We start from the raw sequence: 27,419 nt of genomic DNA, 5'->3' as shown, positions 1-27,419 counted from the left end.
GAACTCGAGAGGAAGAAGGGAAGAACAAAAGAGAGGGAGAGGGGAAAGGGGAAGAACAGAGTGCGGGTGGACGAAGGATTTATATAGGACGACCTTTAGTACCGGTTCGTGCCACGAACCGGTACTAAAGGTGCTGGAAGGGCCCCACTCTGACAACATCCTGCCACCACTCTCATTAGTACTGGTTCGTGGCACGAACCGGTGCTAAATGTTTGCCACGAACCGGTACTAAAGAGCTCCTCCCGGCTAGCCGTTGGAACCGGCACTAATGGACATATTAGTGCCGGTTCTGTTACAAACCGGGACTGATGTGTCTCACATTTGACCCTTTTTCTACTAGTGCAACTTCTGCATGAACTCGGCCATTTTCGTCGAAATTTATACAAAAACTTAAAAACATGCATGAACTAACTTAAAAACAAACTAAAAAGCCTAGCCACTGCCGCCACCGTCGCCACCGTCGCCGTCTACATGCCAAGAAGCCTATAGAAGCGGGTGTAGTCGTCGCCGCTGCCGTCGTCGTCGTCGTCGCGCGCCTCGCCTGCGACGTCCCTGCTGCATCCCTCGTCGTGGTCGCCGACAGCGCTTTACGGCCCGGCCTCGCCCTCGTCGTCGCTGTCGATGACGATAACGCCGCCCTCCTCGACGCGGCAACGCTCCTCGGCGCGGTGACGGGCCCCGGCTCGGCTACTGGCCTAGGTCTCCAGGTACGCCCGACACTGGCGGCGCACCTGCTCGTGGACGTAGTCCTCCCTCGCCCATTTGAGGGCGGACTCGTCGTCGAGGGCCATCATGCCGGCATGCTCCGGCTTCACGGGGAGCATCTCCGGCTCGGGTTTCGGCCGGACCAGGCGGAGGGAGCGCCTCGCCGACGCCGTCGCAGGTGAGGGCTCGTTGATGACGAGGGTGCCGATGCGAGCGCGACGCTCGAGCGGTGTCCCCTCCGGCTCGGGTTTGACGGGGCGGGGGGCTGTTGAGCCAGAGCCCGACGACGAGGACGACCCCGGCTCCATGCGGGGAGGGGGCGCCTTTTATAGCCGAAGCGGGGTGGTGGGGCGGCATGCGGGAGGACGCGTGGCGCAGGTGGGCGGGACGCGCATCGGCGGCATCTTCACTGCGCCGCCCGTGAGGCATCAATGGAGGTTGACCGGTGCGACAGCGCGGCAACCTTTGCATTAATTCCCGCGAGAACCGAGGCGATGAGGTCGAGGAAGCGGCCGTCTCGCTGACTCGGCGGGCCCGCGACTGTTTTGCGCCAAAACACTTGCCCCGGCGCCCCCGAGCATCCCCTGGCGCGTCAGGTTCGCCTGGGTCCGCCGGCGCTGATTTCGGCCCAAGCCGGCGAAAAACGGGCTCCTGGGGGCGCGACTGGGCCGTTTTTTGGCGCCTGCGCAAAAAATCGCCTGGGGAGGCCGTTGTGGGGGCGCGGCTGGAGATGCTCTTGTCCCCTCCTCTTTCTTCTCGTACTCTCGTCCTCTCGTCCTCTTTCAGAGCGTAACCCACCCACCCCCCCGCTCCAGATCGGCAAGAAAGCCATGGCTACCACCTGCTCCTCCCGACCAAGCTCACGCAAATCGCCGGGAGGCGACCACCACCATGCTTTTCCATGCACACGAGACATGAACTAGGGCGAGGTGCTCTACGCTCGAGCAGATCGCCTAAGGAAGGAGGAGATGATGCAGCAGGGGAGCTGCAGGCGCTGCTGCGTGCCGGCGGTGCTACGAGGTGGTGTACCACGCCGGCGATGGCGAACCTCCCATGCGCAAAACCGGCGAGCGTCGAAGCTAGCCCTTACTATGGCGGAGTTGCAGCCGACAAGGGACAAAAGCTGCAACCGGTAAGCGGCGGAGCTGGAACCATGTCCCAGTTTTGCTACAACAAGCATTTTTTTCTTATGCATGGGAGATGATGCATCATTGTTGTTTTTGCTGGAACGATGTCCCAATTTGCTGGAACCATGCCCAAATTTTGCTGGAACCGACATTTTCTTCTGATGCATACGAGAGTCTGCATCGTTGTTTTTTTGCTGGAACAATGTCTTAGTTTTGCTGGAACCGGTAATCTTTTTGATACATGGGAGAGGCTGCATTTTTGTGTTTTGCTGGAAATCCATTTTCATTGTAGAGCTGTGACCTATGATGGTCGGGTGATGATGATATTTTGCTACAACCATCATCTCCTTTTGCTACAAGCGGGGGGTTATTTGCTACATCCATTCACGGAGAGGCGACGGCAGCCAGATGATTTTTGCTACAACCGCCTTCATGTCTTGCTACGGCCAACGAAGCTTTTTGCTACATCCATGCATGGCACCAGAATCGGCGAGAAAGACAGGAAACGATGACGGCGAGGGGCGGCAACCGGCGGCGACCGGCGGCAAGGGCTAGGACCAGCGAGACGCGAGCGTCTGCTGCAGGTCACGGAGGCAGCGCTGCGTTCCCACGAGGAAGGAGGAACCGAGATCGAAAGCGGAGCGCGATGCACTTTTTTTCTATTCCGAGACCCAAATCGAACGGGTCAAATACATTGAATCGGTCGCTCGCGCGATGACCAGCCCAACTGTTCGGCCGGCACGCCGGCGCCTATGAGCGCCCAACTCGAAGCACTTGCGCTTGTGCACGGACGAAGCCGCACTCCTCACCAGCCACTGCAGTAAACAAGCGGTGGTTCGTGTGCTAAGGCCAACTCCACCGCGCGACACCATCCTGTCCGGGCCCATCCGTTTGGGGTAAAATGGACAAACCGGGCGGCCCAGCGCGCGGGAGTAAACGGACTTTTGTCTGTTTTGTGTCCGCTTTCGACCCATCCGCGGCCCAAGTTTGGCGCCGCTTTTGGGGTGAAATGGACACCACGTGGACGCGCCGTCTGTTTGCGCGTGTCCTCCCCTGGCCCGCCCGTCGGTGGCACAAAACGGGCCTTTTTCTATCCGCCCCCTCCCTCCCTCCGGACGCATCCCGCTCCACTCTTTTCCACTCTTCACCACTCTTCTCCTCGCCGCCGCCGCCACTGCCATTGCAGCCGTGCAACTCGGACGCGCGCTCGCCCAGCCCCTTCCCCTCGTCGCCGCCGAGCTACCCAACCACGGCCACCAGGTTTGCGCACCCGCCGGCCGGATTTGGGACGGATCCGGTCGGTCTTGAGCTCGCCCGGTTGTGGGAGGCCGGGCCGCGCCATGGACTGGCTGGGCACCTCGCCGGAAGGCCCTGGTAGGGCCGCAAGGCCACATGCAGGGAGTGGCTCGTCCTCTAGCCGCTCGGATCTGCACCGTCGGTGGTCCGCCGGCAGATACACGAATGGCGGCCAGCCGGGCTCGGTGCTTGCCCAAAAGCTCGTCGGCGCACCGTTGCCCCTCATCAAGTGTGACCACTGCCCAAGGATGGTCGTGCGCCGCATGTCCACAACGCCGGAGCATCCCGAATGGGTGTTCATCAAGTGCTTAAACGATGGAGTATGTGTTCTTTTTAGCTTCGATTTGTGCTCTGGGATTAGATTAGTTGTGCTAACTTTAAATTTTATTGTGTAGAATGGATGCAAGTTTTGGTATTGGGAAGAAGAGTACATCGATACATTGATAGAGCGAAATTTAGTACATATTTGTGCACTTTTAGCTAGCCTAGAGGCTGTAGATGAGACAAGTGCACTTGTTGCTAGATTAGAGGCTAGGCACGATACTACGTGTGAGGAAGCAACATCGACTTCTGGCTTGAAGAAGAAAGGAGGGTCCAACGTCGAGCCTCCTCCACAGATCAACAATGAGTGCATCGAGAAGGCCCTAACCCAACTCAAGGAAGCAGTTATGGAAGTTGGGTATCTTCTCAAATGTATTCTTTATGGTTCTTGTTTTTTTGACCTTATTTTACTAGTCAAAATGCGATGATGTATTGTCATGTAACAAAAATGAATGATAAAAAAGTTTAAGGGCTTGCAAAGAAATGTGCACACGGACAAGATGCGGCCGGGATGCGGCCGCGCGCTGAGCGCACGGCCACCGCATCCCGAAAACTGCCCAGACACGACCCCATTGCTCTACTCAAATAGACAGAATCCGGACAAAACGTACGTCCCTTTGAGGTCGCGCGGTAGAGTTGGCCTAAGTTTTGCCTGAATCGGCAGTTCCAGATCCCATCAGCCATGCCGTTTACGGCGAGAAAATAAACTTATCTTGGGACCAAATCGCACACTGACAGACTGCCAGTCTGACGCGCAGTTTAATTTACGGTAAAGATTTCAGATCGGGTACAGCCCAGATTTGTTGCGCTCCTCATCCCTTCCAGATGGGACAACTTGCCCTATGGACACCCACAGCCACACACAAAAAACCTCTCTCTTCCCCGTGCAGATCCGTCTCAAGTTGCAGCCGTAGGCAGCCGTAGCAGAGCAGAGCATCGAGACGGACGGCATGGCATGGACAACTGCGGTTCGTCTCGTCCTCACGTGTCGCCGTGTCAGCGGGAGCTACCTCCTCCCCAGCCACACAAAAAATGGCGAGCTTTTACCGCCTCGGGCTCGCCGCTCTGCCCGTGTGGCCGTCCGGGGAAGAAGCGTTCCGCCCGTCGCCCGCCCGGATCCACAAACCCGGGGGAAGGGAAGCAACGGACCAGAAAGGCCGCCTCTTTTTAGTCCCGTCACCGCGGCTCACAGGTGCCGCTGCCCATGCCCGCCCGCCTCGCCCTCCGTCGTTAACGTCACCCTCACCCCCGTCCTCTTCACCATCCCTTGGCACCTTCTCCCCCGTGCCTCCATCCATGCTCTCACTCTCCTGAGCCTCCTCCCTCCTTGTTCTGCCGCTGATTCCCTCCCCGTCCGTGGCCGCCATTGGCGCCGTCCGTGCTCTGTGAAGGTAACCTCACCCGCTTCCTCCCTCCTCCTCCTCCTCTGTTTCTCGGTTCGTAGGCAGGCAGGGCCTCGGTGAGTGAGCGAGCGAGTGAGCGGTGCTCTGATTCGTTCCTCCGTTCGCCTCTGAGCTACCTTGGCCGTGGCGGCGCCGGGATGGGGGGAATTGGTAGAATGCGGGGGGATTCGGCGATTCTCCGAATCTGGTCCACGTCTCTCCGCCGCGAAACCAAAAAAAGATGCACAGTACTGAGTACTACTGATTCTCGAATCTCTCTACGACGCTGATAAGATATTCGGAGGAATGGGGAGCGGGAGGGCCGGAATCACGGAAACATTTAACAATGAGTAGTGTGCGGGGATCACAGAGCCACCCCTCCCTTGGATCCGTGATTCATCTCCAAGGAACAAATGGCGGATTCATTCTTTTTTTTTCGAGATTGAATGGCGGATTCATTCTTACGCTAGCAAATCTTCTTTTCTTTGTTTGCCATTGATGCATTCAGCTCCTAACCTTGCTGCGCCTGTGTTTCTGCCTGCCTGTTCTGAAGAGATGGCGAAAGTGACCCTGATCTTCAAGCTACCGTACTACACGCAATGGGGGCAGAGCATCATCATCGCCGGCTCCGCGCCGGCGCTCGGGTCCTGGAACGTCAAGCAGGGGCTGCCCCTGAGCCCGGTTCACGAGGGGAACGCGCTGGTCTGGCGCGGCCAGGTTTTAGTCCCCGCTGTCTTCACCTGTGAGTACAGCTACCATGTGGTGGACGACCACAAGAACGTTCTCAGATGGGAGTCTGGGGAGAAGAAGAAGCTAGTGGTGCCGGAGGGCGTCAAGGACGGCGACGTCGTCGAGGTCCGCGACTGGTGGCAGGTACTGATTTTCAAACTTCCATGTGTTCATTCAACCGTCTTCTTACTTGTTACTGTATATTTGCATGCTGTACAAACAATAGTTGCATTAGCAGCAAATAGCTGAATGCTATGTATCTTTTGTTGGTATGTTACTGCTTCTATGACCACTTGGCTATGCTGTTCGTCAGACTAGTCCTAGAAGCTTGTTGTTCCTAAAAATTGCCGTTTATGATTGGCCGTCGTCTGGATTCAGGATGCTTCTGAAGCTCTTTTCCTCCGAAGTGCGTTCAAGAACGTCATTTTCAGCGCAACTGATAATGCTAAAAGGCAATTGCAGCCTTCTTCCCTCAACAAAAGTTTGGATCCTGAAGGTACTATTTTAAAACTGAAAGTCTCAAACCGATGGAATCAACTGGCACCGGAGAAGTCAATCAACACATACCTGATTTTAAAACAAATGCTAGCTAAATGCTCGTGCGTTGCTACAGAATTTATATCTGTTGTATATTATTCATTGTTTAAATGCTTGTGACGCCATAGTCCACGAGTTCGTGCAAAGTGAAGAACTATTATCTGAATATCTGGATCAATGGAAACAACCATACGTGCTCCGTGCTAATTTTGTAATAACTTAAGAGGTAAACGAACCGCCAACCAGCTCAGATCTTTATAAGAGTAAAGGTACTGCTAGGAGCCCGTGTTGCTACGGGTCGACAATAAATTTAGTTGAAAGATTACTTGAAACCTGTTAAAGTATTTATAATAATCATGCAAGTCCAGTTGGATTGATTGTCAAGTCACTGGCTCCAAATAGTAAAAGGTCATCGTAATTTGTTGAAGAAAAATGCTATGAACATTAGTTTTTGCAGATTGCCTTATTGGCAATGCTTGAAACATCGGGATCTCTACAGGAATCAAGATAAATGCAATAATTTTTTTAGATTTTAGGACTGCCGTTTGATGCATTTCTGATGGTTGGTATAGTCCGAGATGAGCGGACTGCCGCCACAATAATAAACAGCCACTGCAATTATTTGAAGAAAAATGGTATGAACATTATTTTTGCAGATTGTTTATTGGCAATGCTTGCAACATTGGCATCTCTACAGGAATCAAGATAAATACAAGGACACAAAAATAGGGTATAGGACTGCCGTTTGGTGCAGATCTGGTGGTTGGTATAGTCCAAGATGAACGGACCTCCGCCATCGGTTTTGATCTTTACAAGAGTAAAGATTTGCTGAATAATAAAGAATGTAGCATAAGCTCTTTCCATGCTAAATACATGTTAAGTAAAACTTTGTTTTCCTTCCTACTTTATAGCATTTGTAGAACGTTCCAGGTGATGTCTCGTGCTTGTAATATTTACTATTTAAAGGAATTTTTCTAGTTAGTCTTTACCAATGGAGTATCTGAAAGTAAACAAAGAAATGAACTAATTCTGCTTTGATGGTTAGATACAACATTAGCATTGAGCTGTGCCCTCAGCAGAACCTTATCGTACTTGGTGTGTGTGTGGCCTGGACTTGTTTGTTACCTTGTTTGGCTCTGGTGGTTTGCTTTATATATAAAGCGGGGCGAAAGCCTTTTTCGGTACAACATTAGCATTATTTGAATTTGTCTTATATGATCTTTGTTGGACAGATATTGTCGTGCAATTTATTATCAGTTGTCCTCGGCTAGCAGCTGGTTCTACTGTAAGTATTATTCGTACACTTATGTTTCCGTTTATAAGCTATGATTAGTTGTACTTAGCGCCCTTATCGCATCATAGTTCAATGAGTTATACTTACTTGCTGGTGTCCTAACTATTGCCAATCACAAAACTTCAGGTTGTCGTCACAGGAAGTAACCCCGCGATAGGAAATTGGAAAGAGCAAAATGGCCTCAAGCTCAACTATGTTGGAGATTCCATTTGGAAAGCCTACTGTGTGTTGCGGAAGTCTGAGTTCCCAGTAAAATATCCTTGTGCAAAAAACTATTTTCTTAGTTCGTTATTTTGTATTATTTGTTGTACCAACACTAATGTGTTGTCCTTAATAATATTCCACATATAAGTACTGTCAAGTTAGTGAAGCAGGAGTCTTTTCATTGGAGTTCGGCCCAAACAGAGAGGTTGATGTGGATTTATCATCACCCAAGCCATCCAGACACATCTTATTATCTGATGGCTCCCTCCGGGTAACGTCTGCATTCATAATGAGTCATCCAATATGAATGTTCTAGCAATTCATATATTCCTTGCCAGAAAGCTTGGTAGGTACATGCTACTATTTAGTTCCCGCAACTGTTTACCATGCTATGGTGTATTAGGAAATGAACCATATTCAGATAGAACCCTGCCACGTTGTGCTTAGGCAAGAAAGCTGAGGATGTAGTATGCACATGGTTTTCGAGTCGCGACTCATGCGAGTCGCTCTGGAGCAGCGACTCGGAAGAAGTCGAGCCTGTGTTGTGACTAGTCGCGACTCAGATTCGCGAGTCGACACTAAGCTGAGTCGACCATATTTTTGCGACTCATAGACTAGTCGTCGACTAGTCGCGACTAGTCGAGCGACTCGAAATCCATGAGTATGCATCATACACAACTAGCGTGTCAGACTAATTTATCATTTGTTTTATCAGGAAGCACCATGGAGGGGTGCTGGTGTTGCCGTACCGATGTTCTCAATCAGGTCAAATGAGGATCTTGGTGTTGGAGAATTCCCAGATCTTAAACTTCTTGTTGACTGGGCAGTCAATTCGGGTTTTCATCTTGTTCAGCTCCTTCCTATCAATGATACTTCTGTTAACAAGATGTGGTGGGATTCATATCCATATAGGTACTACTAAGATACACTGCTTCATCCTCCCTTGTGCTTTCGCTTGAAGTATGAAAGACACATTTCTGAAGAGAAAATAATGTCCTACACGTTTTTATTTACAGCTCACTCTCCGTATTTGCGTTGCACCCCTTGTACCTGAGAGTGCAGGCACTTTCAGATGCTATTCCAGCAGATGTTAAGGTATAACTTTGTGTGCCTTTCATATTAACTTTTATACTAGTCTGTTTTGGCCTCTCGTTTCACTGATCTCTTCAATTCTGAATCACTTGATCCGGTACTCAATTTTTCATATTGTCACAGGAAGAGATTTCGAAGGCAAAGAAGGAGTTGGACAAAAAGGTAAATGCATTTTCACGTGTATAAAGTATCATTTATTTTCTGTCATCACTGCAAATGTAAAGATCTGAATATGCTTTGCATTTGGGCTGGATGCACTTCTTGTCCTTGCTGCTCTTTTGCTATGCTTGCTCTTTAAATCAGATCATCCACTGTATTTGAAAAACTTCAAAAAGTGTGAATTTGCTCATGGAACCCAAATGGTTCTTGGAGTTTTTTGCAGATCTAACATTTTCCCCTAATGTTAAAATAGGACGTCGACTATGAGGCAGCATTGGCCACGAAACTCAGAATTGCCCAAAAAATGTTTAATTTAGAAAAGGACAAAGTGCTAAATTCAGCTCCGTTCAAGCAGTTCTTATCTGAAAATGAGGTATAACTACTGGCATTTCATATTTTTTTAGTCCACTTATTTCAAACTACATTTGATTGCTTTCATACCATGTTTCAATAGGAATGGTTGAAGCCATATGCTGCATTTTGCTTTCTTCGGGATTTCTTCGAGACATCAGATCACAGCCAGTGGGGTCGGTTCTCTCAGTTTTCCAAGGAGAAGGTATTGGAAATGATATGCTAACTAGTTGGGTGCCCGTGCGTTGCCACGGGACAACAAACTGAGACACAGAGAACAAACTTTGACATCGGATAGTGATCAATACATCATATAATTTGCTGACATAGAATATTGAACAAAACATCATGTAATTCGCAATGTGTACGCCACTGCGATAGGTATCATCATGATTCATTCTAAAACATGGGTATCATTAGTTATGTTCATGACCACATAACTAATATTTCCACTTCTGAAGATAGATAATTGTGCAACTCCATTATAAATGCTCACACTCACGATACCCTCAGGCCCAGAAACCTACTGTGATAAAAAATGAACATGACCCAGAAGATAAATAAACTTGAACAAATTCACCAGTGACCCTTGAAGGGGTTGTGCAGTCAGGGTTGTGCTCTTCGCTCCGCTATGAGAGAATGGCAACACCCTCACCTCAAGCTGAACCTAAAATGCAGCACCAGACCGAAATTTATGATGTAATATAAATTATGTTACTTCCATCCTAAACGGCTGCCAACTAACTTGATCAACATTGCAGCTCACAGCTTGTGGAAAAAATAATCAAAATACAGCAAGCTAGGTTCAGGTATAGAAACCTGCAGACTAACCTATTTGCGTTTTCCCGATTGACATAGAGATGCATATATTACCCCCACTAATGGTAACCACAAGTAAAAGGAAGAAATTTTTATACATAACTCTTGGTTCAAATTCTCGTACCACAAGTGTATTTTGTTCCCATTTTCTGAATCTACAATTTTTGGTACATATGTGAGTGCACAGTACAGTCCTTGGCTTGAAATTATTAGGTCAATTTGGTAAGATACACCTAAAAAGAGTTTCTACTGAATTGTGTGATCAAAAGAGGGGAATGAGGGGCAACATAAAATGGATGGCAGAATGAAGATTATTCGGTACATGTGAACAAAGAGTCGAGGTCCAGCCAGACAACTTGTAAATTCGTATATGAACAATTACAATCATAAGAAAAGAAAAATAGTACCTCCTTTTGCTGAAGTCTTTTTTTTTCAGATCTTGCAGCTCCATATCCAGTTTTTCATGTATGGATGAGTGTTCTCTTTCCTTTTCTCCTTTGTTAACTTCATCTGAAAAAGAAGAGTGCTTATTAGAGAAAGTGTCACGAACACATGATATTGTTTCTGTAACTTACTTGACACTTTGAGTGTTCCTACTTCACAACCAGAACATAGATCGTCTATAAGCGCATGCCCTTATCCAGTGCAAGTTGATCACGCAAACAATTTCTGCAGGCAGCGGAGAACTTCTGCAGTCTTAGTTCAGCTTCCAACTGCTGAATCTTCCGTATATATACGTCTTAATAAGGTCCATATTCTGCTCAGAAAAAAATATAACAATTCAAGTAGGGTGGCATGTCAATGTGCATACAAAACTATGCATCTAGTAATTGTTAGGTTGTAACCTTCCTTAGGCGAAACTTGTACAGGGAGAGCTCAATCTGCTGCTGAAGATTGCTCACATCTCGCAGAGTCAGCGAACTCTGGTCCTCACCCACATACTGCTTCATGATGATCTTAATCCTATTGCTCTCATTCTTCATCTTTGACATCTCATTGATGATTTTCTTTGTGGAAAAGAAAAGGAAGATTATTAGGAAAAAGCCAACGACGTTATTAGGTTTAAACTAAATTGGTGCACCTGCTGGACATCCATCTCATCAAAGCAAATGATGTGGGCTTTCAAATATCTGTCAAAGATGCTTGTAATCCTGGTGAGGCGGATAGAATTAAAACCGGGGAGGATGAAGAGAAGATGTGTACGTGCCTTGTATCTGTACATCACATCAACCACGAAAATTTACTTTGATTCTCTGAATACCAAATCATGAAATCAAACCATCCCGGCCCAGTGAACAAAAGAAGCGATCAGTAGTAACGGCGATCGCCAAAGCAGCGCCGCCGGTCGTTCTTGCAGAGGGCGTAACAGCCGAGGCAGTAGGCGAGGATGAGGAGCGCGAGGGTGGCGGCGCTGGCACGAACTGCGGCCCTCCAGTTTCTCTTGGCGGTCGCCACCACGTCCACGTTGGCACGCCTTGCCCCGGAAGCACGTCACGGTAGGGATCGTTGCTCCACGCCTGGCAGTCCGCGCTCGTGGGTCCCTTGTATAACGTTGTGTTCACCGCCCTGGACCCTCAGTACGCCAGCTTGCAGCTGAGCATGGCTCCGGTGAGCTCCTGTGACCCTGGCGGACACGAGGTTGAGGAACGGGTGGTGCCGGACAGCTCAAGGCTTGAACCACGATGTAAGCCTGGCCAACACAGGATGGCGGCACGCCGACGACCTGAGCGGGCGCGAGCTCGAAGTGCCCCAACTTCCCTTCCTCAGGAACATGCTTGCGCGCCTCGCCGCAAACTGATGCGTCGTCGTCGCCGCGAATTGATGCGTCGTCGTCATCTCAGCGGCCGAGGTTGCTGGGTTGCATACGTGTGTATGTGTCCCACTCCCGTCCCCTGCTCAAGGTGGAGGCCTAGCTTCCACACAGCCGGCCACCTCCGCGACGTGCGATCTGGTTCGACCCGCCGCCGAAGCTGAGGCCCGAGGGTGCCGTCGCGGAGATGAGCCGGATGATTGAGATCTAGTAACCGACCCCATCGAGACTGACGGAGCCAGCAACGCAGGGGAGCGAAAGGGTTGGGTCTTGGGTCGAGGGACTCGTCGACCTCGATGAAGCGGCTGACGCCGTCGGCTAGTAGCATGACGGACGGCGGTGGTGAATTTTCTCGGGATTAGGAGGAGCGAGGGGGTTGCTGGACGTGGGACGTGCGAGGTGTCCCTGTTCCGGGTCGTGGGCTCGTGGCTGTTTTTTTTCTTATCGCGGCTTTTCTTGTTTCCTTTTATTGTGGGGGAGAGAGGGATCGTAGGAGGGTGGGGTGGAGGGGAGCGAGGGGATTGTAGGAGGTTGAACCATCACGACGACTGCAGATTCCCCTTTAATAGTAGAGATAATCTCATATTTCCTGCATAGCTTGCTAATAACATTCTATTTAGTAAATTCTGCGATTTGGTCTAGTTCTTTCTGAGAGCGCATATGGAAAATACACAGCTACTTAGAGATGTCTCTTTATGCAATTTCTTGCAGCTTGACAAGCTAGTCGCAGCAGATGCTTTGCACCATGATATTATACGCTTCCACTACTATGTCCAATACCATCTATTTACACAAGTAAGTATTGGCCGTTGTCATTCAGAACTCTATAAATGTGTATATATTTGTGGACATTCATTCTCATTCCCTCCTTATTAGTTATCAGAGGCAGCTGCATATGCAAGGAAGAACAAGGTTATTCTGAAAGGAGATTTACCTATTGGTGTTGATAGGAACAGTGTGGATACTTGGGTATACCCTACATTATTTCGCATGAATACCGCTACTGGTGCACCTCCAGATTACTTTGCCAAAAGTGGACAAAATTGGGGTTTTCCTACATATAACTGGGAGGAGATGTCAAAGGATAATTATGGGTGGTGGCGAGCTCGTCTGACACAGGTTATTAACAGCGCTGTTTTATTTTTTTCCATGTCTGGCAGTCACATTTGCTTGCCATTACTCATCTGCTATTAGCATGTTGCAGCTATCAAAATTCTTCACAGCATATAGGATAGACCATATTTTGGGTTTCTTTAGGATCTGGGAGCTTCCAGATCATGCTGCCACAGGTCTTTGTGGAAAATTTAGACCTTCAATTCCTCTTAGTCAGGTTTGTTTCTTATCCGTTAAAAAAAACAAAATGGACCAGAGAAAACCTCTATAGTAGTTTATCTGACTTGTTTCTGAGTTCACTTACAGGAGGAGCTTCTAGGTGATGGTATCTGGGATTTTGATCGGATGAGCCGCCCATATATTCGTCAGGACATGCTGGAGGTAACCATGTTCAAACCGATGTTCTGGAATTGTTTCAATAAAGATGAGGGTGCCAGCAGCATGACGTTTCTATCATTTTTCAGGAGAAGTTTGGATCTCTTTGGACAGTTGTTGCAGCCAACTTTCTGCACGAGTATCAGAAACACTGCTACGAGGTAATGCAAAGCAGTTATATTCTCCTTTTATAACAGTTGGACATATGGGCTACTTGAGTCTGCATGTCAAATTATTATTGATAGCAACATATTATTAGTTCAGTAATTATTACAAGCATATCTATTTCTCAATCTAAGGCATGTGAAATTTTTCCTGATGTTCTTTTACATGCCATTGCTTCCTTTAATTTCACTTGTCTTTGACTGGTTCATTCATGCATATAGTTCAAAGAGGAATGCAACACCGAGAAAAAGATTGTTACAAAGCTTAATACCAGTCCCGAAAAATCACTCTGGCTGGAGAAAGAAGACAGTATTCGGCGTGGTCTGTTCGATCTTCTACAGGTAATTCGGCCTTCTGTTGTGCACACACTGTATCCTCGTGTTAATATTTTTCTCCTAACATCCACCTCATTTTTTTTAACAAAATTTGACTATTATTTTTGAAAACATATTAAAGTAGATCTGTTTGTTTGTTCTGCAGAATATAGTCCTCATCAGAGATCCCGAGGACTCCACAAAGTACTATCCCCGCTTTAACCTGGAAGATACTTCAAGTTTTAGGGACTTGGATGAACATAGGTAATATTTTTTTTCACAGTTATACGTGCTTCTGGTTGATCTGTAAAGTTTCTTCTGGCTTGTTGATATTGATTAAGTATTTAGTGCAACAGACTAACGGCATATGAGCATTGTGATGTTGTAACCTGGAAGATACTTCAATTTTTATCTTCATCGTACTGCTATAACCTCTTAGTTGCATAGTCATGGTTCATATTATGCATTTCCTCAAGGAAAATGAATTATATCTTTAGTAGGCAGTTTGCTATCAAGATAATCAAAATAGTGTTCAACCAACTTTAGTTTCTTGCTTATAGTACGCTCTTGATTTTAACATTATGTCCTAACCAAATCTGTATTTATTGACTATTTCATCTTCTCATCCATGTTTTTTTACAGCAAAAATGTCCTTAGAAGATTATACCATGACTATTATTTCGTTCGCCAAGAAAATCTTTGGCGACAAAATGCACTGAAGACTCTACCTGTTCTATTGAACTGTTCGGATATGTTGGCATGCGGGGAAGATCTTGGCCTTATCCCTGCTTGTGTTCACCCTGTATGGCATCTTTCCTGCACATGCTAAAAAATAACTATTGGGTCATGCTGACTATGTTCTTAAAATAACAGTAAGATATTTATCCAGGTTATGCTAGAACTCGGGTTGATTGGATTGCGTATCCAGAGAATGCCTAGTGAACCAGGCTTGGAATTTGATATTCCGTCCAAGTACAGCTATATGACGGTGTGTTTCACTTTTTTGCCAGTATTACACTCTAAATTTTTAGAAGAAAATTTACAGTATTATGTTCTGATTTTTTAAGAAAAAATTTAAAGTAATAGTTGGAAATATAAGTAAAAGTATGCTACATCACATGATAAATTGTGTTGGATGACCTTCCAGGTTTGTGCTCCCTCATGTCATGATTGCTCCACATTACGTGCTTGGTGGGAAGGAGATGAAGGGACAAGAAGTCGTTTTTACAAGACTGTAATTGGCAGCGACAAAGAGGCCCCATCTCGTTGCACCCCAGAAGTAGTGAACTTCATTCTTCAGCAGCATTTCGATGCACCGTCAATGTGGGCAATCTTTCCGCTACAGGTATAGGACTTCAACCTGTATCATATAGTCCATCCAGTAAAAACATGTCGTTTGGACATAATTTTGGCTAAACTTTTACAGCATTGACAGCCAATAAATTTGAAAATATTGGATTGGATTTGTCTCAAAATTTATTTTCAAATGTTAACATTTTTCGGTTTTTATAATTATATTGCAGTACAAAATAATTATCAAAGTTATCTTTTGGAGACTATCAGATGTCCAAACATCATATTTTTAAGTACTGGAGGGGGGGGGGGTACTATGATTGGGTTTTTAACAGAAACAAGTACATGAATATACCTGGGGTTTCTTCTTTACCAGGATCTGCTCGCTCTGAAAGACAAATACACCGCAAGACCAGCAGCGGAGGAAACAATCAACGATCCCACTAACCCGAGGCATTATTGGAGATTCCGTGAGTTGTTTTTTCCTGACACAATGCCTCTTTTTCGTGCAAATACAATATACTACCTGTTTCGTGATTTGTCTGGTTTTAGTGGCAAGGTTGAAACATTTTTACAGTTCAGCATATGTGCTGCTGCCTGTGTCTACTTGACCATTTGATGTGGAGCTATACACATCACTGGAGGTGGCACGGTGGACCAATTTAATATCTGGGGACAAAAGCATCATCAAAATGCTGTCCCATCAACTTCAGACGAATAGATAACACCCGGGAGAACTTGTAGGACACTATCGTTTTCGAACGATTCGTCAGCGTAGCCTTTCTAAGCTAAAGCGACACCCTTGAAGCCTCGCATGTGATTTGTGTTCCCATTGTGTATACTATTTAACCCCGGAAAGCGTATCTTTTTTTCCCCTTGGATCTAACTTCTTCTCCCAAAATACATGTGCTGCAGGCCTACATGTGCCACTGGAGTCCATACTGGAGGACAAGGACATCCAGGCGAGCATCAAGAACCTCGTCACAAGCAGCGGGAGGTCATTCCCTGGCAAGAAAACGGACAAGGCCTAGTCGACCGGCAAATCGTAGGAACAAAAAGACCGCGAAGAACGGTCAGTCATCGCCGGGCGGGATCATGATCATGAGGAATATATAGGATAATAAGGTGGTGTATTACCACCATGCCCGTTGAGCTGATGTTTGTTTCAGCTAGAGAAATCGTTACGCCCGCTCATAATTCCTTTTTCGACACTCTGGAGAATAATAACTACTGGTATATCATTCTATATCAAAGCCGGCTTGTGAAATAAATGATCCGCCGTCTTGCCTTCACTTGTTTTTGTTTTCCGCTTGTTTTTTACTTGTGTGTGTGTGATCCAAGGCCCTGAAATGGAGTTCCTGATGCAGCTTCTGCATGTTTTCATTTGCTCTTTGCTCTCTCAGAAAGCTGTTTTTTTTTGTTTGTTTTTTTATAATCCTGTTGTGAACCGTGACCTCTGAAGTCTGAACCTGGGTTCTGGCTAAGATGCGATTCCATTTTCTTTGGTGCGGAGCGAAAGGGAAAACAGAAACGTCACCTTGTTGCTTTGCATCATGGCCCTTTATTATTCTATGAAAAAAGGGTTAGCTTTTTGAAGCTTAGGTTTAGTTAGGTTGTACCAGATGCCAATTCATCCTGCCTGTGAGATAAGCATGGCTGGCCGTGCCGTGCGTAGTTAGTTTAACTGTTCCCTTCCATACCGGCATGGCGTATGGTGGATCTTGCTTGCTTGCCCTTTGTTGGTAGCACGGTGGCACCGCAAGGTGCGGCAGCACTAGGGATTCTACTCCTACATGACTTTTATTTGTGGACAGGTGGCGTGCCATCTTTTGCCGCCGGCCATTTTGATGGCAACAGAGAAAACTTCAGAAACTGAAATTGACGCAAGTAGTAGATCCTGCTCTGCTCGCTGGCTCAGCAAGCACTTGTCCGGAGAGGCGTGGCCTAAACTAGGATGTAGTGCTCTCTATAGTATCACTAGTTAATTGCCCGTGGGTTGCAATTGTGGCCAGTTCAGCACTAGTTATATCTGACATATGGCTTACACCCATCACATTCTTCGTTTTGATAAGATTTAATCTGAATGCAACGAAAGGTTTGATTCAGTTAAGGTTTTGATAAACAGTTGATTTGATTTGGGTATTCGTAGGGGAGGGAAAGGAAAGCTTTGATATTATTGTGATTTTGAAAAGATTTAATTTGATTGAGTTAATGCAGGATGTGATTTTGGGAAAGTACCGATTTGACTTAGATTATTCCAGATTTCTCTATTTATGTTGGTTCAAATTCTCTACGGCATCGGTTGAGATATCAAAAAATCAACTGAAAACTAAGAGGGACGGGATGCGTGGGGACCAAAAAAACAAGGATGGGGGGGGGCAACTTTTCTATAAAAGCATAAGTCTATAATACAAATGTAGTACTCGGTCTGACCGTGAAAGTTCGAAAATGTTAACGCCCACACGTGTGGGCGTTTGCACATCGCCCACACGCCTCCATCACCACTCATTTTGCCACGTATGAATAGTTGACATCAGCAGCTTTTTTTTTGGTTTTCGGCTTAAAAATGGTGTATCTCCTAAATAAAAAAGCGAACTAAAAATCCGTTTTCACCATTAAATCCGTCTCGACGAGATCTTCAAAACTAGACCCCATGTTGATATGTTTCGACGAATTATTTTTTTTGCCAGAAGTTGCCACGATGTTTACACTGCAGTTGCCATAGGGCTTAAACTAAAGTTGCCATGTGGCAATTTTAGTTTGTAGATCATGGCAATTTTAGTATTTTGATGATGGCAACTCCAGTACTTTGACCATGAAAATTATTTTTTGTATGAACCATGACAATTTTACGTGCATGTATCATGGCAATTTTTGTTTATGGTTCATGGCAAGTCTAGTTTCTTAATTCCCCGTTTTATAAATGTTAAAATTTATTTTTAAATGTAGAAGAAAATAGCTGAAACATATCATGGCAACTTCAGTGTAAACATCATGGCAATTCATATGCAATAGACATGGCAACTTTTAATCCAATTTTTTTTCATCAAAACATATCAACATGGGATCTAGTTTCGAAGATCTCATCGTGAGGGATTTAATGGTGAAAACGGATTTTCAATCGGATTTTTCGTTTAAGAGATAAAACATTTTAAAAACTGGAAATCCAAAAAGATTCCTGCCTGCATGCATGCGATGACGTGGCAATCTGTTTACATTAGAGACGTGTGGTGGCTCGTGGATTAAGGACATGGATCATGGACGGTTTGTTTCCGCAACTACCCTAATAAAATGCATCTCTTCCTCGCTGGTAGCAATGTGTGTCTTCCCGTTTCCCGTGTCAGCCAATTGAGAAAATAGCATTGTTGTTCTTTTATTAGAAAACGTTTCCTTTTACCCGATTATAATCTATCGGCCCATCGGCTGCCTTCGATGCCCTTGGATCTCGCTCGATCGTGCGGCATAGAGCGCTCATCTCTCTCGGCAAAGCACCAATGTGAAGTACGCTTGCGAGGTAAAGTTGTCACCACGTACACAGTGGCGGAGGCAGGGCGTCCAGCATGGGCCAAGGCCCTTCCCAACATGATGACTTTGTTGCTATATGCATGTGAACACTAGCATTTTATTTTGTTTTTTCCTTCAACCGCCCCTCTTCCACACAAGGATTTGACGAATGCTGCCTCCGCCACTTGCACGCACCCCATCATTCCCCACTAATCAAAAAACACCATCCCCTCATCTTCCGTTTATTGCTCTTTTGGCTCTTCCTATTGACTATCGTCCCCATCTCTCTTCCCAGCGCCCCTCCACCTAATCGAGCAAGCTAGCTGACTCGATCGTGTGCACGGAGAGCTGGGGAGACGCCGGATGCGATGCTGCAAGCCCAACCTCACCATCGTCTTGCGAGCGAAGAAGATGTTGCAAGTCGTGTTGCCCGGGCGCAACAATGTTGCAAGAGGAGGCGTTGTCGCTGCTCGTTGTGTGCTCATGCCAATCCAGATGTCAACGCTATAAGGTTGGGCTCGGCTGCTACAAGGAGTGGAGGACAACCACCCGGTGCTTTATGGGCACCCCCCTTGTTTCCAACAACTCTAGTGTTGCAAGGCCCCGGCGAGTGCACAAACCCTCCATTCCCCTTCTCTATCAACCGGATGGGGTACCTGATGCTACAGGGGACAAACATTGCAACCGCAGAACCTCGCTGGAGTGGTACAACCAGTGGTCGGTGTTACACGAAGTGATAACAACAACCATTATTCCTCCAAGGCAGTGAATGATGCTGCAAGGTGGCTCTCTCTCAACGGTGTTGCAACCGCATGACCTCGTGGCCACTGCAACCATAGAGTGCATCACCGCTGCAAGGGGTGGCCGTAGCAATCATCGTTGTAACGAGGTACAACCGGCACTGCAAGGGGCTAGTCATAGCATCGACGTTGCTACAATCCAGTGTTGCAAGGATGGACGCCTCGTCGATGTGCTGTGGGGGGTAGGCACTAGGATGTGCAAGCGATGCCGCAATGTTTTAAGGGGTTGCTACAAGTGTCCAAGGACGTTGCGAGGTAGGCCAGCGCTGTTGTGTGGCCGTAGCGCTGAGCGAGCGGAGATGGACGCCATAGTGATGGTTGATGCTGCAAAGGGGGCGGCTGTTGTGCGTGGCAGGGAATGGAGCACGGGCGATGCGAGGCGGGATGAGGACGATGTGGTGCATGGGATGCGAGGGTGCAAGGTGTGGAGGACGATGCGCTGACTCAAACGGACGGCCATACACGTGATAATCGGATGGTTGTATAGGTGGCTGGCCTTTTCTTCCCGTACAACCGGTTGACGCCTAGCGCTCTCCTTTTTGGTTCACCAGGTAACAAGGACAGTTCATGCAGTTAGCACAAAGTCGGGATGTGACACCCTTCTTTGACGAAAAAATGCGAGATTGTGTACACCTTTGCCTAGGGATGAAAACTGAGCGAAAACAGACAGAACTGAATGCTGCCGCATTTGTTTTTATTTTTTCGAAGGCGGAAGCTAATGCAAAAGCCTCGGAAACAAATAGTACCAGAAACAAAATCGAAGCGAATACAGAATGGAAACTGAGATGAAAGCGAGTGTTCACCAAAATTAAAGACCCCTTGAACCGTAGAAAAATACACAATGAAACCAACAAAGTACCATTGAACTTTGACAACACAGAACTTAGAAGGCATTAAAATATTAAGATATGCCGTGGATATATAGTGAGATGTCAATTTGTGCATAATTATACAACTTTGGCAACATAAAAACCTGGAAACCATCAAACATCCAAACATTGCATCTCAAATCACAATAGTGCTCATACGGTCATACTGGTGACATATTGAATTGACAACTTGAGGTCTCCTTTGGTTCATAGGGTAGGAAAATTATAGGAATAGAAAAGTCATAGAAAATGAGATGACATGTACCTCAAATTCTATGAGTAGGAATAAGAAAGGAGATGCCCTTTAATTCACATCATATGATTTTTTCATTGAATCTAGGCTAATATTTATTTTTCTATGAAATGTGAAGGATAGGAAGAATTCCTCCATAGGAATAGGATTCCATTCCTACAAGCCAAAGGGCTCTAAAGGAATTTTTCCTATAGAAATCCTATCCTATAAAATTCTTACAAGATTACTCTAGACCAAAGGAGAGCTGAATAGTACTCCCTTCGTCCCAAAATTCTTGTCTTAGATTTGTCTAGATGCGGATGTATCAAGTCACGTTTTAGTATTAGATACATCCGTATCTAAACAAATCTAAAACAAAAATTTTGGGACGGAGGGAGTAGTATTGTAGCAAGAATAGTGTCCACGATGCATTAGTTCTATGGAAGTTGGGCCATATGGGTCATTCTGCTCACTATCTGAAGGGCCTAATTATGTGTTTGTTGGGCTACAAAATAGCCATATGATATTCAAAACAAAAATTCCCACATGAATGAATTAACGAAAATGGAAAATTCCGTTTCTGCGTCCGTTCCACCAGAAAAGGCTGTTCCGTTTCCGCACAAAAAAAATCCATTTCCGTTTCTGTTTTGTGAATTGCGCTTTCATTTTCCCTTTTTCCTCTCCATTTCTATTTTCCTGCTGAAAAAACCGGAAAGTTTCCGCTTCATTTTCGTCTCTTCATATGCCTGTTTTTTAAGCGACGAGTTTCCTGGGAAGCCGGCACCTATGACAATGCCTCGGTGCTAGGCATTCTGGAAAACATGGTCAAGGGCGTGCCACACGTGCTGTCTTTGTATAAAGCCAACTACAGTACTAGCTGTAGCTCGGAAAGAAAGAAAGAAAGAAGCCACCGGTTTATAACATAATTAAAAGGGAAAACCATCTTTCCATTGGACAAGCAACCGCAGCTTGGCTTTGCCCCCTTTAAATAACTCTGGCCGCTTTACGCACCAAACCCATCATAAACACACATGGTTACGCGGCCGAGCTTGGACCATACTCGCCACCGGTCGTTGGCGCGCGCAACTGACGCACGTTCCACAGGCCCCGCGATCCGGGCTAGGACCTACATGAACATGAGCCTAGGACGCACGGACGGACGGAATGCGATGCTCCGTCGGTGATCGGCCACCGTCTGTCTGTCCAATTGGGAGTTTGACGAGGAAGGACGGGAATTTAAAGCGGACGAGAGATCTCCTTGCCTGCCACCTCTCCTGCACCCATGTCCCATGTCTCTCCACCGGTTGGTGGCCGCCGGCAATGCCATTGGCCACTGGCTTTGGCGTCCCACCGCTGCTTTAATTGACCACCCCCCATCTAAAACAAGGAACAAAAATGCACAGTGTTTTCTACTTACTAGGTTTGCACAGAAATTCAATCCTTTCACCCTCAACAACAACTAAAGAGAAGATCAATTCTTTCTGTAAAGCTTGCCGGGGTCAAAATACGCCACCCAATGACTTGTTGAGGAGTTGAATATTCTGTACAAAGAAAAGAAACAAAAAAAAAAAGGTAGACATACGCTTGGGTCGGGCTGCAGTTTCGGTTAGCGGCGCTCACGGCTTTTTGCCATGGCCTTTGCATGCCGAGCTATGGCTTCCCCCGGGGTCCGTTCATGGGTACCCTGTGGCGAGGCAGTCCGCCCAGAACTTGCGGTCCTCCTCCTGCCGCGCCGCCGCCCGCTTCGGGTCCTCCGCCTTCTTCTCCTCCCCCTCACGCCCCACCGCCGAGGGGAACGCGCCGCCGGCCCTACCAGCCGCCGCCGCCGCCCGTTTCTTCTTCCACCAGACGCTCGCCGTGCTGACCTCCTCCTCTTCGTCGGCTTCCTGCGGATGCTGCTGCTGCTGGTAGTACCCCCAGTACTCGTCCGCCTCCACGCAGCTGCCGCTGCACCCGTCCTCCTCCTCCTCCTCCTCGTCCCCGCTCGCCGTCGGCCGGCGCGGGTGCGGGCACGACGACTCCGCCACGCTCTCGCTGTCGCTGCCGCCGTCGTCGGGGAGGAGGGCGACGGCGCTGTCGGCGGCGTGCGGCCTTGGAAGCGCGTGGGCGATGGGCGGCGGCGGCGGGTAGCAGTGTGCCGTGGCCATCGGCGCCGCGCTCGCTGTGGAAGGAGGAGGGGAGGGGATGCGTGGGTTTGGTGGTTGTCTCCGGCGGCGAGGTGGACGGAGACCCTTGGTATTTATAGCGCGCACCCACGGTTTTAAAAAGGATGTAAATGGAGTGCGGTCGATGGCACGAGTGCTGGAGCTTCCCACTGCTTCCCACACGCAAAAATTGGAAAAAAGACGATGCCGATGCCGATGCCGATAAAACTATTGGATTTTAGTTGGTCTACTGAAACCCTCAGATTATGTTGGACAGTTGGTGTGAGTTCAGGATAATATATATAGGAAATCCTTGGTCAACCTTTGCATCATTTCTATTGTACTTCTTTAGAACAATGTACTCCCTCCGTTCATAAATATAAAATCTTTTGGACATTTTAATATGATCTACACACGGACTAAAATGAGCGAATAAACACATTAAAATATGTCTATATACATCCAATTCAGAAAAAGTTAGAATATCCGTTCCGATTTACTCGTCATGATTTTAGTAAAACCACGACGAGTAAATCGGAACGGATGGAGTATTTGTGAAAGGAGGAAGCAATGGTCAATCTTGTTTACGATTTCCCTGCAATTTTTTGTTTGGCATTTTTATATGAGGATCTTTTTTTCAATTTTTAATAATTAATGACATTGATCATATAATCTTCACCTAGTACGTACAAGTATGGAAGAAAATAATATGTAATTAGTAGATGATGCTAAGTAAGTAAATAACAATGGTAATTGATGATATTGATCATATAATCTTCACCTGGTACATATAAGGAAGATAATATTGTGTAACCAATGGTTGAGGCCTTGAGGGTACGTAAGCAAATAACCGTGGTAATTATTGATATTGATCATATAATATTCACCTCGTTCAAATAAGGAAAAATAATACAAAATTAATGGCTGGTGATAATAAGGAAATGTAACAATGGTAATTATTGATACTGATCATATAATCTACACCTTAGAAAAATAAGGAAGAAAATAACACATAATTAATGGATGATGATAGGTAAGGAAAGTAAACAATGGTAGTTATTGATATTGATCATATAATCTTCACATTGCACAAATAAGGAAGAAATAATACATAAATAATACTCCCTCCGTAAACTAATATAAGAGCGTAACGCTCTTATATCAGTTTACAGAGGGAATAGATGTTAATAAGTAAGGAAATACAAAATTAATAATTAGAAATATTGATCATACAATCTTTACCTTGTACAAACAAAGAAGAAAATAATTGTACATTGTTGGAAATATGCCCTAGAGGCAATAATAAATTAGTTATTATTATATTTCCTTGTTCATGATAATCGTTTATTATCCATGCTATAATTGTATTGATAGGAAACACAGATACATGTGTGGATACATAGACAACACCATGTCCCTAGTAAGCCTCTAGTTGACTAGCTCGTTGATCAATAGATGGTTACGGTTTCCTAACCATGGACATTAAGATGTCGTTGATAACGGGATCACATCATTAGGAGAATGATGTGATGGACAAGACCCAGTCCTAAGCCTAGCACAAAGATCGTAGTTCGTATGCTAAAGCTTTTCTAATGTCAAGTATCATTTCCTTAGACCATGAGATTGTGCAACTCCCGGATACCGTAGGAATGCTTTGGGTGTATCAAACGTCACAACGTAACTGGGTGGCTATAAAGCTGCACTACAGGTATCTCCGAAAGTGTCTGTTGGGTTGGCACGAATCGAGACTGGGATTTGTCACTCCGGTAAACGGAGAGGTATCTCTGGCCCACTCGGTAGGACATCATCATAATGTGCACAATGTGACCAAGGGGTTGATCACGGGATGATGTGTTATGGAACGAGTAAAGAGACTTGCCAGTAATGAGATTGAACAAGGTATCGGGATACCGACGATCGAATCTCGGGCAAGTACAATACCGCTAGACGAAGGGAATTGTATACGGGATCGATTGAGTCCTTGACATCGTGGTTCATCCGATGAGATCATCATGGAACATGTGGGAGCCAACATGGGTATCCAGATCCCGCTATTGGTTATTGACCGGAGAACGTCTCGGTCATGTCTGCATGGTTCCCGAACCCGTAGGGTCTACACACTTAAGGTTCGATGACGCTAGGGTTATAAAGGAAGTTTGTATGTGGTTACCGAATGTTGTTTGGGGTCCCGTATGAGATACCGGACGTCACGAGGAGTTCAGGAATGGTCCGGAGGCAAAGATTTATATATGGGAAGTCCTGTTTTGGTCACCGGAAAAGTTTCGGGTTTTTCCGGTAACGTACCGGGACCACCGGGAGGGTCCCGGGGGTCCACCAAGTGGGGCCACCAACCCCGGAGGGCTGCATGGGCCAAGTATGGGAGGGAACCAGCCCTAGGTGGGCTGGTGCGCCCCCCACAAGGGGCCCAAGGCGCAAGGGAGAGTGGGAGGGGGCAAACCCTAGGGCAGATGGGCCCTAAGGCCCACCCCAGGCGCGCCTCCCCTTTCTCCCCCTCTGGCCGCCACCCAGATGGCATCTGGGGGCTGCCGCCACCCTTGGGGAGGGAACCCTAGAGGGGGCGCAGCCCCCTCCCCTCCCCCTATAAATACTTGAGGCTTGGGGGCTGCACAACATACGAGTTTCTCCCTCTATTGGCGCAGCCCTACCTCTCTTACTCCTCCTCTCCCGCGGTGCTTGGCGAAGCCCTGCTGGACTACCACGCTCCTCCATCACCACCACGCCGTTGTGCTGCTGCTGGATGGAGTCTTCCTCAACCTCTCCATCTCTCCTTGCTGGATCAAGGCGTGGGAGACGTCACCGGGCTGTACGTGTGTTGAACGCGGAGGTGCCGTCCGTTCGGCACTAGGATCTCCGGTGATTTGGATCACGACGAGTACGACTCCTTCAACCCCGTTCTCTTGAACGCTTCCGCTTAGCGATCTACAAGGGTATGTAGATGCACTCTCCTTCCCCTCGTTGCTAGTCTCTCCATAGATAGATCTTGATGACTCGTAGGAAAATTTTGAATTTATGCTACGTTCCCCAACAGTGGTATCAGAGCTAGGTCTATTGCGTAGATTCTTTGCACGAGTAGAACACAAAGTAGTTGTGGGCGTTGATCTTGTTCAATATGCTTACCGTTACTAGTCCAATCTTGTTTTGACGGTATTGTGGGATGAAGCGGCCCGGACCGACCTTACACGTACTCTTACGTGAGACAGGTTCCACCGACTGACATGCACTTGTTGCATAAGGTGGCTAGCGGGTGCCAGTCTCTCCCACTTTAGTCGGAACGAATTCGATGAAAAGGGTCCTTATGAAGGGTAAATAGCAATTGACATATCACGTTGTGGTTTTTGCGTAGGTAAGAAACGTTCTTGCTAGAAACCCATAGCAGCCACGTAAAACATGCAAACAACAATTAGAGGACGTCTAACTTGTTTTTGCAGGGTATGCTATGTGATGTGATATGGCCAAGAATAATGTGATGAATATATGTGATGTATGAGATTGATCATGTTCTTGTAATAGGAATCACGACTTGCATGTCGATGAGTATGACAACCGGCAGGAGCCATAGGAGTTGTCTTTATTTATTGTATGACCTGCGTGCCATTGAACAACGCCATGTAATTACTTTACTTTATTGCTAACCGGTAGCCATAGTAGTAGAAGTAATAGTTGGCGAGACAACTTCATGAAGACACGATGATGAAGATCATGATGATGGAGATCATGGTGTCATGCCGGTGATGATGATGATCATGGAGCCCCGAAGATGGAGATCAATGGAGCTATATGATATTGGCCATATCATGTCACTACTATATAATTGCATGTGATGTTTATTATGTTTATGCATCTTGTTTTCTTAGAACGACGGTAGTAAATAAGATGATCCCTCATTAAAATTTCAAGAAGGTGTTCCCCCTAACTGTGCACCGTTGCGAAAGTTCGTCATTTTGAAGCACCACGTGATGATCGGGTGTGATAGATTCTTACGTTCACATACAATGGGTGTAAGCCAGATTTACACACGCAGAACACTTAGGTTAACTTGACGAGCCTAGCATGTACAGACATGGCCTCGGAACACAAGAGACCGAAAGGTCGAGCATGAGTCGTATAGTAGATACGATCAACATGAAGATGTTCACCGATGATGACTAGTCCGTCTCACGTGATGATCGGACACGGCCTAGTTGACTCGGATCATGTAATCACTTAGATGACTAGAGGGATGTCTATCTGAGTGGGAGTTCATTAGATGAACTTAATTATCCTGAACATAGTCAAAAAATCTTTGCAAACTATGTCATAGCTCGCGCTTTAGTTCTACTGTTTTAGATATGTTCCTAGAGAAAATATAGTTGAAAGTTGACAGTAGCGATTATGCGGACAGTAGAAAGCTTATGTCCTCAATGCACCGCTTAGTGTGCTGAACCCCAATCATCGTCTGTGGATGTTGCGAACATCGGACATACGCGTTTTGATAACTACGTGATAGTTCAGTTAAATGGTTTAAGTAGAGGCACCAAAGACGTTTTCGAAACGTCGCGGAACATATGAGATGTTTCGACGGCTGAAATTGGGATTTCAGGCTCGTGCCCACGTCAAGAGGTATAAGACCTCCGACGATTTTCTTAGCCTGCAAACTCAGGAGAAAAAGCTCAATCGTTGAGCTTGTGCTCAGATTGTCTAAGTGCAACAATCACTTGAATCGAGTGGGAGTTGATCTTCCAGATGAGATAGTGATGTTTCCCCAAAGTCATTGCCACCAAGCT

The 27,419-nt window shown here is 46.6% G+C and overlaps 2 protein-coding genes across 3 annotated transcripts; one reads left to right on the top strand and one right to left on the bottom strand.

The window, feature by feature from the left end:
• Nucleotides 1-4,625: 4,625 nt before the first annotated feature.
• Nucleotides 4,626-16,378, top strand: LOC119362569 (4-alpha-glucanotransferase DPE2). 2 transcript variants are annotated; one of them, XM_037627812.1, is made up of 24 exons: nt 4,626-4,840; nt 5,385-5,704; nt 5,939-6,056; nt 7,330-7,382; nt 7,518-7,645; nt 7,737-7,866; nt 8,311-8,507; nt 8,612-8,690; nt 8,811-8,849; nt 9,100-9,219; nt 9,301-9,402; nt 12,538-12,621; nt 12,703-12,945; nt 13,031-13,156; nt 13,246-13,320; nt 13,404-13,475; nt 13,701-13,820; nt 13,960-14,057; nt 14,436-14,595; nt 14,683-14,781; nt 14,941-15,138; nt 15,463-15,556; nt 16,002-16,120; nt 16,167-16,378. In XM_037627812.1, exons 2-23 carry the CDS (start codon nt 5,387-5,389, stop codon nt 16,115-16,117), a joined length of 2,769 nt encoding a protein of 922 aa, XP_037483709.1. In that variant the 5' UTR covers nt 4,626-4,840; nt 5,385-5,386; the 3' UTR covers nt 16,118-16,120; nt 16,167-16,378. The 2 variants fall into 2 exon arrangements, with proteins under 2 accessions (XP_037483709.1, XP_037483707.1); XM_037627810.1 differs by having other exon boundaries at nt 4,627-4,840; nt 16,002-16,378.
• Nucleotides 16,379-21,435: 5,057 nt separating this feature from the next.
• LOC119362568 lies at nt 21,436-22,853 on the bottom strand. The gene is made up of 2 exons (XM_037627809.1): nt 22,074-22,853; nt 21,436-21,868 (listed from the first exon to the last, which is right to left on the bottom strand). Exon 1 carries the CDS (start codon nt 22,636-22,638, stop codon nt 22,165-22,167), a length of 474 nt encoding a protein of 157 aa, XP_037483706.1. The 5' UTR covers nt 22,639-22,853; the 3' UTR covers nt 21,436-21,868; nt 22,074-22,164.
• Between the last annotated feature and the right edge of the window lie 4,566 nt (nt 22,854-27,419).

This window comes from Triticum dicoccoides, chromosome 2B, assembly GCF_002162155.2.
Source record: "Triticum dicoccoides isolate Atlit2015 ecotype Zavitan chromosome 2B, WEW_v2.0, whole genome shotgun sequence".
Taxonomy (NCBI): domain Eukaryota; kingdom Viridiplantae; phylum Streptophyta; class Magnoliopsida; order Poales; family Poaceae; genus Triticum; species Triticum dicoccoides.
Note: the sequence above shows the minus strand (reverse complement) of the source record. Positions and strands in the feature narration are given on the sequence as shown.